The 13,683-nt window shown below is 36.7% G+C and overlaps 1 protein-coding gene across 1 annotated transcript in view; it reads left to right on the top strand.

The window, feature by feature from the left end:
- LOC126199366 (teneurin-m) overlaps positions 1-13,683 on the top strand; it is a 358,266-nt gene that overhangs the window by 321,782 nt on the left and 22,801 nt on the right. The window contains exons 10-15 of the mRNA XM_049936259.1: positions 1,013-1,121; positions 5,683-5,909; positions 6,378-6,585; positions 8,217-8,433; positions 9,931-10,107; positions 11,627-11,862. Of these exons, the coding sequence (XP_049792216.1) occupies positions 1,013-1,121; positions 5,683-5,909; positions 6,378-6,585; positions 8,217-8,433; positions 9,931-10,107; positions 11,627-11,862 (1,174 nt within the window). The remainder of the gene's footprint in view (positions 1-1,012; positions 1,122-5,682; positions 5,910-6,377; positions 6,586-8,216; positions 8,434-9,930; positions 10,108-11,626; positions 11,863-13,683) is intronic.

Genomic DNA, 13,683 nt, shown 5'->3' with positions numbered 1-13,683 from the left:
AATCACCACAGAGACAAATATCACCATTTGGCTTAGCAACGACAACAGGAGAGGACCACTCACTGGAAGTGACAGGAAGCAAGACCCCTGAAGTAGCGAGACGATCCAGCTCCCGTTTTACCCGATCATGAAGGGCCACAGGAATGGGCCGAGCCCGAAAAAACTTAGGCCGAGCAGTGGGTTTGAGCGTGATATGAGCTTCAAAGTCATTTGCACGGCCTAGCCCAGGAGAAAAAAGGGACGAAAATGTCGTCGACAAGGAATCCAGTTGAGCATAAGGAATAGCATCAGAGACAATATTGACAGAGTCATCTATGGAGAACCCAAAAACGCGAAAGGCATCGAAACCAAAAAGATTTTCTGCGTTGCTCTGGTCGACCACAAATATGGGAACAGTGCGAACGATGGATTTGTAAGATACCTCAGCATTAAACTGTCCAAAGAGAGAAATCTTCTGTTTATTGTATGTCCGTAATTGCCGAGTGACAGGTGACAGGAGTGGAGAACCCAACTGAAGATACGGCTGAGAATTAATTATAGTGGCAGCAGAACCGGTATCCACTTGCATGCGAACATCTCGACCAAGGATTTGGACAGTGAGGAATAACTTCCCTGAAAGGGAAGAAGTGCAATTGACAGACAACACAGAATCAGAATCAGCGTCATGTTCATGAACATCATGTATGTGGTCGGATTTGCAAACGGAAGCCACATGACCTTTCTTTTTGCAATTGTGACACACAGCCCAACGTTGGGGACAATCCTTGCGTGAATGTTTCGTAAAACACTGCGGACATGAAGGAAGTTGTCGGGGGTTTTGCTGCAGTTTCTTAGCGGGTTGTTTACTGTGGTAGGTAAAAAAAATGATTGAACATTGACAAATTTTTGCTGTTTTAAGCTGTACTGCCCCCTCAACGTGAAAGGGGATAGCTGATACTGTTTCTGGCATGCATTCTACTTTGGTTTGCGGAATATACATGTAAACGTAAAATAAATTTTTATTTTGTTACAGAACTGTGTGATCTTGACTGTGGACCTCATGGCCACTGTGTGGGAGATTCCTGTATGTGCAATGCTGGATGGTCCGGGGAATATTGCAATCTAAAGCAGTGTGATCCGAGGTATGCATTAGAAATTAATAAAAGAAACTTTCATTCCATAAATTCTGTTTGTAACACAAAAAATAACTTTGGTGTGACTTAATGTACTCATTCATTTTCATAATCAGCACATCATTTCTGCTTGATGAAAGTTACAATGGTATTTATTGAAAACACAGATGGAAAAAATCAACACTCTGTGTCTTATTGCAAATTAATCAACTTAGTTCAAATTCTGTCATTAATTTTCTGTTTTCATTGTAGTAATGTTACAGAGTCATTGTCAATTAAATTACATACTGATTCTATTATGTCAAGAGCAACATGAGGTCTCATGTCTGCTAAATTTGATGCAAAACTGATAGCACACTGAAATAATACCAGGTGTATATCATTCACAGAACTGAAGTCCTGCCTACCACAGGAAGATTTTGATATTTAGTATTTTAAAATGAGACTTAACATCATTTTGAGAATAATCAAATGAACTGTTTAAAAATTATTATTATCCATTGATTAAATCAGAATGGTTTGTTGCATAAATATAACTCCTGTAAAAATGTAACCATAAGCTTTGTGCTTTCTGATAACAACAAAATTCTTGATCCATTGCCCCTTGAATCCCAGGACTTAACAGCCATCACCTTTGAGAGCCCAGTATGCATCGCATTTCTTGCTTGCAATTTAATCTGATTGCATTATTTTGCTAATGCCCAGCACAAGCACATGTTTACAATGTGGATTTGATGACAGGAATCTTTCTCCATAGGAAATTTAGTAAGAAACTGTTGCATATATTACTCATCTCAGCATCTTTTCTCTACATTTTAGTACTCCTTCATAAATTAAATGGGAGCTATATCATGTCACAACATCCTCTCTTCTTCTGTGATTGTTTCACTCTTTAAAATTAAATAGTTATTACCTTTACTCATCAAATTATTATTATTATCAACTAGGACTTTCCATTGCTGCAGAGAACGTGTTTTTCTTATTACAAAGATGGATACAGACACTAATCACACTCTTTTTAAAAGAAAAGTATTTCCTGCCACTCCAGATGGATAATGTTCTCCTTTGTAAAATACTGTGGGACTGTGTAAGTAAGAAAACAGACTGGTTTATTGTGGCTCAATCCTGAAGAATATCTCTACAATTGTTGTCGGTAAAGGATGTAAGTGGCATGTAAGCTAGTGTCCAGACACTCATACATCACATAGGAACCAAAATTGAGGTTATCAGAGCTGAAGCAGCACTGATGAACTCCATTTTCACACAGTGCTTTACAAAGGAAAATCCAAGAGTGCTGCTGCCCTATGTAATATTGGCATCACTACAAAAATGAGTGCTACAGAATAGTAGTGTTAGTAGCACTGAGAAACACTGAAATTGTAAAAGGTTACAGGGCTCAGTGGAATTCCTGTCAGTTTCTATACAGAGTGTGCAACACAATTAAAGGGCCACTTCTTTAACCCCTCTAATTGTCTGCCAGTATGATGCAGGAGTTTGTAAATTTGGCTCAAATATGTCTACAACCTTCCTTTGTAATGGTGCAAAAGTGTGGTGCCCTGAATGGTGACACAGCACACCTTCAAACAGCAAGGTGTCGACACATCAGGAAAAAAGGCCAGGGTACAGAGGTTCATGTGAGGTGTAAGATGTGTTATGATGTCACATTGGCACCAAACTTCACAATGATTATGCCTAATGCCACAGTGGACATGTCACACATTAGGATGATTGTCACACTCCTCTTATCCATCTTTCACCCCTTCTGCAACAGAGATCAGAACTGTGATGCCTAGCATTGAAATCTTACAGTTTTATTATAGGTGGCTGAGGAAAACATTTCAGACACATCTGTAGTGACTTGGCAAGACAGCCAAGCCACTCGGAGGTAGCCGAAAGGCACGCGTTTAGCTCACGCAGACTGGCGTGAGGTCTGGAACAGTTAAGGGAATTAATAGTAGCAAATAAAGTACATAGTTGATGTAATACTTAACTTTAATCCATAATTGGTGTACATCGCTCTTGACGGTACATTAATAACAATCTCAATATAAACTGGTAAGGGCGCCTTGCTAGGTCGTAGCAAATGACGTAGCTGAAGGCTATGCTAACTATCGTCTCGGCAAATGAGAGCGTATTTGTCAGTGTAGCATTGCTAGCAAAGTCGGCTGTACAACTGGGGCGAGTGCTAGGATGCCTCTTTAGACCTGCCGTGTGGTGGCGCTCGGTCTGCAATCACTGACAGTGGCGACACGCGGGTCCAACGTATACTAACGGACCGTGGCCGATTTAAAGGCTACCACCTAGCAAGTGTGGTGTCTGGCGGTGACACCACAACATCACTGCTCAAAACTGACATGAATAGGCTCCTGGAGGTGGCATTAAGGGCATGAAACCACCCCTTCCCAAGGGGAACTTATTCTCACACATATCTCCATTGAAAACAATACCTTTGGAGTATAGTGCGACTACAATTTTTGCTTTGGTACACGGTGTGGAGCCACTAGAGACCCTTCAAACCATCTGAAGCAGCAAAGGCTGTGTATGTGTTTTCAGCCCTCCTGTTTCAAGCATTCCTGTGGCATAATCTGGGTTGTTCAATGTTGGCATGTGGATGAATAAAATGGCAAAGTGTCCCTCTAAGATCTGCCAGTTCAACAACACCCTCAGTGCCACCTGCACACCTTCATTGAGCACTTTAAAAATGTACCTGCACAGAGATTTTGACATCCATTCAGCTAAGTGGTGCTCTGCTGCTGCTCTAGTGCATGAGGGCAGGCAATTGCTTGGGCATATCTTAGATTCCGCCCACCTGCAAGCAGGCAGTGCGTGGTATGCATACCAGATAATACTAACAAGGGACAAAGAACCTATAGATCACAGCTTTGTTCAGCCCTTTCACCATGCTTAAAAACATGGAACTGTCAGACACCAAGTATCTTACAAAAAAGTTACGAAGTTTCAAGAATCAGTGAGGAGTCTAGGAATATACTACGATCTCATATAAAGTGAAACCCAGCTTTTACACTTCAAAATAATGGTGTAAAATGCAGGAAAATGTAAAACTTGGGAAATAACATTTTAAGCTATAAAAGTTATGCTTAGGATACCCCCTTGCATTTTCGCTCTTTATATATGATATTTGTACGTAACAGGCATCAAAAGACTTGTCAGAGACTCTTTTATTATCTAATAAAGATTTACTATCTAATAGAGGTTTATTATCTAATAAAAACCACTGATGTAACTGGAATTGACAACTCTCCGGGAAGTAGCAACGTTTGACTTAATTTCAGACATCATAATCGATGTTTTTGGAAAGCCTACAGCTATCATTCATTTTTTAAATAGTGAAATACTGCACTAGTTACATATTTTTCACACTTAAAGATGTGTTTCAAGAATTTTTCTCATTGTCAGGTGCAAATATGTACATAAGTATTTTGTGTGGTTTTTGAATATGTGTTATTCTGCCTCTCGTGCACTGTAGTCATCTTTTTGAGGTTATCGGGTACTGTGCCTCCTCAGTTATGTAGAAAAACACATACACACAAACTATCACTCACACTGTTTGTGTAACATCACAAAAAATAAAATGAAAATACTGCACCTGACAACGAGAATAAATTCTCGAAACACATTTTGCTCAGCACGAAAAAAATTCTTTGGCATTGTGATTAAACTAAAAACATTTGAGCAATGCAAAGTGAATGACGGTGTCAACTAGGGCTACAAGATGCCGAACGTCGAAACACACTAAATATGGTTCGACAAATGTGTCACGATGATCTCAACAGTGCATTTTCACGGTAGAGAGTTTGGAAATGGCTATGAATGGTCATGATATCTTTATTTGAATGAACCTAGTTACTCCCATTGGCCATCACACCAAGTAGTGCTTGGCAGTGGCAGGAGATATGGCACGAATTGTTCCAACTTTGACATGTTTACCTGGTCAAATCTGCAGAGTAGAGCGCCCTGGTGTCAAGAAACTTAACCATGTAATATTTGTAAACACCACTGGGTGGCCAATATCATGCCAGTGTCATTGTTTCTCTTGCCAAATATTTTTTGTAATGCGTAAATCGTGGGAAAATTATAAATATGTTGACGCAAAATCGGGTGCAAATTAACATTGCGGACATAGAAAATTTGATAGGAACAATAACAAATGTCATAAATGGCGGGAAAGCGTTAATTCCAGGAATGTAAAAGTGGGTTTATACTGTATATCACTCTCGTAAGGACAACAAAGACTGGATTAGACTAGTTACAGTGTGCATAGCTCCGTACTCGGCATATGATCTCAGATTTCTATCCAACTATCTTGAACTAGTTTTTTGTACTTTCAGTAAATTATACCAGATAATTCTGCAGAAAATTATGCGCAGGTTCTTGTCCATCCGACACTTCTGTTCATTTTCAACTTATGTCATCACACAAACTGCAATTAAAAATTAATTTTCATGGCGATGTGAAAGCTGTTAATGATTAACTGTTGTACAAGATATATTAGTTATTATTGGACTTAAAAATTAAACATTCCATTGTTAACATGAAGTACTGTTTTTAGGTGTAATGAACATGGTCAATGCAAGAATGGCACATGCCTCTGTGTGACGGGGTGGAATGGTCGTCACTGTACTTTGGAAGGATGTCCAAACAGCTGCAGTGCTCATGGACAGTGTCGTGTAAATGGTGATGGTGCCTGGGAATGTCGCTGTCATGATGGCTGGGATGGACATGATTGCAGCGTACCACTGGAACAAAGTTGCAATGACAATCGGGATAATGACAGAGGTCAGTAAAATTATTGTAATGAGTAAATCATTTGGGACTAAAATTCTGCAGTAAATAAATGTGGAAAAAGAGGATAACTGACACTAAACAAACATAACTGCACATCATAAGCTAAGTAATGTGATGTACGTCTATGAGAATAAGTTTGATATTTGAATCTCTACCTCTTTTTAAGTAAATTAAAAAGAAGAAAAGGGTAGGGGGAAAGACTACTGATAATTAAATCCAACAATTTATAATTTAATTTGTTAGTTTTCTTCAAATTTCTTGGAGTGTTGTCTCATTACATGGTTTGTACATAACTTCCCCATTTATTTATTTTTTATTTTTTTTATTTTTATTTTTTTCTCGTGTCTCTTCATATGTTGAAGAATGTAGTGTTTAACGACAGTAATTCTATTGAATGCAGCATACTCTTTGCTCTGTCTGGCAAGTCATAAGGAATGATTAATAACAAATTTTATTTAGATGGCCTGGTGGACTGTGAAGATCCAGAATGTTGCACAAATCACATTTGTCGCAGTAGCCAGTTGTGTGTGATGTCACCAAAGCCTATTGATATTCTGCTGCGCAAACAGCCTCCAGCTATAACGGCTTCATTTTTTGAGCGAATGAAGTTCCTCATTGAGGAAGGAAGCCTACAGAATTATGCTCGTCAGGAATCATTCAATGAAAGGTAGGACAATTGTAACCATTCAATTCATGTTTTGTGTTACATGCTTCTTTTCAAACAATAGTCAAGTGATAAACATGTCCTTATTGTGTGTTCTTCTTCTGTGACCCTTTACTTGAACTTGATGCTCACCAATTTTTACATCTGCTTTGTTGTGCCCATTGTGAAATTACCGATCCTGTTTTGTATGTTAGTATATGTCTATCTGTTCTTGTGTGAGAGAGGAGATATGTGTGTATGTGTCATAGAACTGACAGCACTGATTTTGTTTCTTATTTTTAAAGAAAACTGTGTTTCAGTGCCATTGTTTTAATGTGGCGCTAAAAAGCTATTAGTGACAGTTAAGATTTCGTATTTAACTGTGATCAGGAGTTGTGATTTCGCATTTCTTGTGATGAACTGCACAGAATACTAAGAAAAATTCAAGATTTACCACACGAGATAGAAGGAAACACACTGGGGAAGCACATTTAAGAATTGATACAGTCCCATTGCAGCTGTTTGTCCCCTGTAATTTTTGGATGAAAACTATCACCCGTCAGCTTTATAATTTGATGAAAAATATCGGCCAGATAATATCAGCAGAATTTTGTTCCTTTCACTACAGTAAAGATATTTTTTTTGTCCCCGTTTTCCATAAACAACCAGTTTTCAGGGTTCAGATACAGTAAAAATACTTTTAGTGAAAATATAATGAAACACAGACACAAAAACTAATTTTTTAATACACAATTTTAACCATTCTTGATTAAATGGCCGCAAAGTCCTGAACATGATGCGTAAACCTAATTACCCATATTGCCCTTTACTTTAACTTAGGGGTAATTGTAAATTAATTCTGTAAATGATAACTGAGGGTAATATCTTACCACTTTGGCTAACTGTGTGGGCTTGTTTCTCCCTGTGCTGCCACAGTGTGTTCTGGAATCACTTCAATTCAAGGTAAGATCTTCAAATACGCAGATGGCCTACACATTCATACAGTCAATGATCTGGGGTAGTTTTGAACATGTGTAATGCATCTCTGGTTTTCTTCTCATATTAGGAAAATTAGGGAAAGCACTTACTGTTTTTACAGTAGTGTTTGATAAATTTGTGTTTAGTGTTTGACACTTGTAAATGTTGCATGGTTAATTTTCAAATTTTGACCTACTGTTGTCTTTCGTGGCTTTTAAGTTTGCTTCATCCTCACTCTGTATCTTGTGTTGTCATTTCACATATAGATATTTAGTAATAGATTGAAAAAAGTTAGTCATGATATAGTGACTTATAGCAAATTTGTTTAAACACAAATTAAATAGCTGTAGGTATTATTTGTTTCTATATTAATCAGTAATTGAGTATACAGTTACACAAAATTACTATCATCATGCATGTTAACATGACACATGACTTTAACAAAGGAAGTACAGTATGCAAATAGTTCTTGGCTTTTATATGACAATTGTAAATATATATAATAGTAACACAAGCTACAGGTTTTTGAAAATGTGTAACAATCAGATAAAATTCTCTTTAAATTCTGCTGTGCTAATAATAATGGACAATAAATATGGAAGAGTTAAAACAAACCAATACTAGATGTCAAAACATTTTTATTTCATTCTTTTCGAAGTGATCCCTAATTGTTTCAGTCGATCTGCTGTTGTACGTGGCCAAGTTGTCACAGCAATGGGAATGGGACTGATGGGTGTCCGAGTGAGCACTAGTACCCCCCTGGAAGGATTTACACTGACTCGAGAAGATGGCTGGTTCGATCTTTTGGTGAATGGTGGAGGCGCAGTCACACTGCAGTTTGGACGAAGCCCTTTCAGACCACAAAGTCATATTGTCAATGTTCCATGGAATGAGGTACAGAAAATCTTTTTGCAAATAAAATAATATCTTACGAGTAAATATATATAAATTAGAACTGTGAACAAGATATTTTTATAAATTAGAATTTCAAATTCGTCTAAGGGGAAAGCATACCACAATTATCAAGAATCTAATAGATTTAATCAGGGGAATCCTGTGGGCCTGGACAAGAAACACTCCATAGCAGAATGACATGAATTTTGTTTGCAGTAAAACAGTTTTGTAACAGTTAACAACATATCTGATGATGTTGCACTGTATGTGACATTAACTCAGAATTAGGAAACTGAAGATGTGCAAGGCCGGTTTGAGACCAAGTGATACAAGCCACCACTTTGAGCACCAAGCTGAGAGATGTATCAGAGGCACCACAATGGTAAGATTTATGTACAGGATGTATCACAATTAGCAGCAGGTGATTAGGGCACTGAGCTTAGAGGGGTATCCAAGTGCAAGACTTTTATACAGTGTATATCACAGTTAGTAGTGAAAACTGACATTGGTCAAAATGTATGAGGGTTACGGAGGGAGGGAGGGCACACCAGATGTTCTTGAACCAACCCTGCAGATATGTCAAGAAAATAACTAGTGTTGCTGACCTGTCTTACAGTCCTCCTACAATAAGTGAGGAAACAGGAGTAATTAAGGAATATTCTCATTCTTTATCAACTTAGTGGAAAGAAGTTAGAATATTGAGGAAGCTGTGTGTAATCAAACCATAAAAATATTTTTATTCCGGTTGTTCTGTATACATTGGAGCATTACTAGAAATAGAGCAGCAAGTTTCTGCTGTACTAAGTAGTGTAAAATATTGGTTTGTGTTTAAAAAGGGAAAGAGCATACATTAATAGATCAAACAATAAACAGAAAACCGTGTACTGTTGTTAGAACATCACCAATAAATGTAAGGGTTGGCTCAGTACTAAAATTAATCCATTTCCACCCAAGCACCTATCAAATTAACTCGAACAGAAACACAACAGGCACTAACTAATTATGTCATTCTCAAAAATGTGTAAACTTTTTGTTAACTGTGCACCAAGTAAAGTACCAAAACGAATGTCCAAATCCAGAATTTGTATCAGAATTGTGATACAAGTTGGTATATTTCCTGATAGGCTAGAGTTACTAGGATTTGACTTAAGGATATATTATTGATAATTATTTTCTGACTCTTTCTTAGCTTGTGAGGGCTTTGCGTACTTCTCATTGCTAGTTTACTGACATGTGAGAAGACTTCCAGCCACAAACACACTATATTTTGATAGTCTTCTTTCTAGTGTGTTCCTCCCAAAATGTGTCAAAAATTATTATATAGATTTAAATCAGTTCGAGTTCTGGAACTTGATGTTCTGAAGGTATCCAACAGCTTGTGTATACTGTACAACACTTAAATGATGATTATGTTATATTGGGAAATAATAAAATTTTAATGTGTGAAAATTATGTTACTACATAAACTTTTATTCCATTATCTTTTTCATCTTACAGGTTGTAATAATTGATACGGTGGTCATGAACACTGGCGATGAGAAACCAGTTGCAGCTGTGCCTCATTCGTGTGCTGCACATGACTATGATCTTATGAAGCCTGTTGTTCTGGCAACATGGAAACATGGCTTTCAGGGAGCATGTCCAGACAAGAGTGCTATTTTAGCTGAATCACAGGTACTAATTTACCAATCATATTTACATACAAAGAGCACTTTTAAGGTGTTTTTTTTGTGTCTAATATGATATTTAATAAACTGTTGGGAAGGGTTAGAGCTGTGTTAATGACAAGATCATTAGAGATGGTGCAAACTCATACAGGACAGTGACAGAGTAAGAAATTGGCCATATCCTTTGCACCATTAAATTTAGTTGACTTGAGGATGCCATGGAAAAGTTAAATCTGGAAAAAAAAAAAACATTGAAGACAGTCAGTATAAACTCTTTAACAACATTGGTCTCATTTCCATTAAACTGTCTCCTGTCTCACCAAAATAAGTACTGTGTCTAATTCCATTGCTCATCAGTGTTAATCGTATGTTATTAGGAGAATTTGGAACAAACTATCTGGATAAGTGTAGGTTAATTTATTCTGATTAACTTTATAGTAAATCACTAATAAGTCAAGATTTGATATCACAGTTAACAGAAAAACTGATAACACTATACTTTACCACATTTAAATCTTTTTGTTTCTTGGCGAATACATCTTATTACATCACTGCGATGGCAAATCCCTTATTCTGCTAAAATTTTAACTGATATGTTATGTTTGTACTCTTCAGAAAAAGGCAATAGTGCCTTTATTTACTGTGGGCTCTTACAAAAGTTCATGTTTCTCCTAACACTACATCACCTAAATCTGACCTGGGAAGGAAAGTTGCTGTCACATGTATATGTGAATCATGTAATCTGTGCTAAATATTACCAGGTGTTACTTTATTGCTCTTTGTGTACACAGATTCAAATAACAAAATATATCCACATTTAATTGGTTATAAAAACTTCCATAAGACCACAGTCACTTTGGTCAGAGTAGTCTCCATTCCCTCATTAAGTTAGCACTGTATCACCTTCTCTGTTTCTATTATGTCTCCATGAGGCAAAGGAAAATCAGTGTTTTGGAACTTGAAAACAATTCACATTGCTAGTGAACATATAATTCTCTTTTCAACACATCAGTTGCTAACCATCATTTTTCCAGAATATTATTACTTATTGAATATAAATAAATAAATGCTACATACTGTATTCAAATGAAAAGTGCCTACTGGTCAAGTTTTTGCATAGATGAAAAGCTGGCATTTTAATAGGTCATAAACAGGCTCGTTTAGTTGTTATCAGTGGAATAATAATACTTATAAATGTTTGTACCACCTAAGAAAGGCATGCTACTTGGTTCAAGCCAAGAGAAGAGTTAATGTTAACTAGACAAAATATTTTCAGTAAACAATGTACTTTGACAGCCAATAACATCACCAGTGGAATTTGCATGTGCCCATTTGCTGTTATTTCTCATAGCTGTTACTCACTTAGTATCCAGGTTATTGTATGTAGGCTTATATTTGTTCTCACATAAATACATCTAGAGTATATTTTCTTACAAGGAATCATTGCTGGAAACCTGAAGAGATCATCAAAGAAAATGCAAACCTTTAAAGTTTAGTCCTAACAGACACTGCTTCTCACTTTTCAGGTTGTACAAGAAAGCCTCCAGATACCCGGTACTGGTCTTAATTTAGTATACCACAGTTCAAGAGCTGCTGGTTATCTTTCAACAATACAGTTGCAGCTTACACCAGAAACTATCCCTTCATCTTTGAAACTGATTCATTTGCGAATCACCATTGAAGGCATACTTTTTGAAAAAACATTTGAAGCAGATCCCGTGATCAAATTTACTTATGCATGGAACAGATTAAATGTTTACAGGTAAACAGAATTATTTTTATTGTTATTATTTTGAGTAATTTTATGAAAAGCTTTTTTTTTCAGTTTTCTGTTGGCATGGCCCTTTTTGTTCTCTCAGCCCTCAACTATCTGTCTGCCTCTGAAATCACCTTCCTGACTGTATGTTTGTGAAACTTCCTGGCAAATTAAACACTGCAGAGTGAAAATTTCATTCTGGAAACATCCCCCAGGCTGTGACTAAGCCATGTCTCCTCAATATCCTTTCTTCCAGGAGTGCTAGTTTTGAAAGGTCTGTGGGGAGCTTCTGTGAAGTTTGGAAGGTAGGAGATGAGGTACTGGCAGAATTAAAGCTGTGAGGGTGGGTTGTGAGTTGTGCTTGGGTAGCTCAGATGGTAGAGCACTTGCCTGCGAAAGACGAAGGTCCCAAGTTCAAGTCCCAGTCCAGCAAACAGTTTTAATCTGCCAGGAAATTTTGTATGTTTGTTGACTTTTATTCATTATCTGGTTTATTTGTCTTTGAATTTTTTAAATTTTAACTATTTAATTTTTTAAATTTTCTATTGTAATTTGTAGTTCCTTCATACCTGCCTTGAATTCTGTAATCCTTCTAGTCTTTTCTGTTTATGCATGCTCTGGCTATTCTTTTTTCTGTCTTAAGTATCTGTCTGTTTCTGCAATGTTAGTAGTTTTGAAAGTGATTTCACTTGCATATGTTATTTCTGGCGGTGTAACTATTTTGTAGTGTTTTAATTTTGTACCTATTGAGAGGTTTTCTTTATTGTGTGTATTAATTGGTGATGTGTTGTGTTTTGGTCAGTTTGTTTATTCTGTTTTGCCACAAAGGTTTCACATTAAGGTAATATGTTATGGTATGATTTCTCCGAAGGATTTAAATTTGTCTGTGGTTTTAGTTCCCTGTTTTTCTATTGTAATTTTTTTTATGGGTGGTGGGTCAGTTACAGTAATTTTTTGATTTAATGTTGAGGGCTTCCTAAATGTTGTTGGTTAGGACAGCTAGGTTGCCAGAAAATCTCAAATGATTTATTTTTATGTTTTCTTTGGGTCTTCCAATTTTGATGCTTTTCAGGTCAACCTGCGCCATTTTCTCATTATATATTCCAACACACAGTTAAAGAAGATTGGTAACAAGCAGTCTCCCAGACTCATGCCTGTTTTTATGAGTAATTGTTCTGTAAATCTCCTCTGAAATTGACACTGGAATGTTTGTCCGTTAGAGTGGGTTCTATTAGTTTGTATAATTTTGGGTACAGTTCAAAATTTTTTAAGATTTTCAGAATTGGAGCCACATGGACACAGTTATATATATTATATGCTTTCATAAAATATGCAAAGGTTATTACAAAAGGCTTGTTTTGTTTCCTTCAATACACCAAGATTAATTGTAAAGTGATAATTTGTTCTGTGTAGCTTCTCCTGTAATATGTCTAATTCTAACTCAAATAACATGTAATCCTACCATGTAGAATTTTAAAGCAAATCTTGTATGTTTAGTCCAAATGAGATACATCTTTGCAGTTATCTGGACTGCTCTTATGGATTATAGCCATGGTCAAATGTTTTGGGAATTTTTTGCCGGTTATGTAAATTTTTGATGTAGCCAAGTGGAGTGAGGTCCAAACTGTGTCACTGACATACCACACATACTGTGAAATACTTAGTCTTCTTCACATACCTTGTAATTTTTCAGCTCCTTGAGTGCTCCTTCCACCCCTTGGGCTGTTAAAGGGGTTTTTGTGTTCAAATTTGGTCTTTATTGGAGTGCTTTCATTAATTATTTACCATATTTACCCAAATGTAAACCAATCTCAAATGCAAGCCGCA

Source organism: Schistocerca nitens, chromosome 8 (genome assembly GCF_023898315.1).
Source record: "Schistocerca nitens isolate TAMUIC-IGC-003100 chromosome 8, iqSchNite1.1, whole genome shotgun sequence".
NCBI classification, from domain to species: Eukaryota; Metazoa; Arthropoda; class Insecta; order Orthoptera; family Acrididae; genus Schistocerca; species Schistocerca nitens.
Note: the sequence above shows the minus strand (reverse complement) of the source record. Positions and strands in the feature narration are given on the sequence as shown.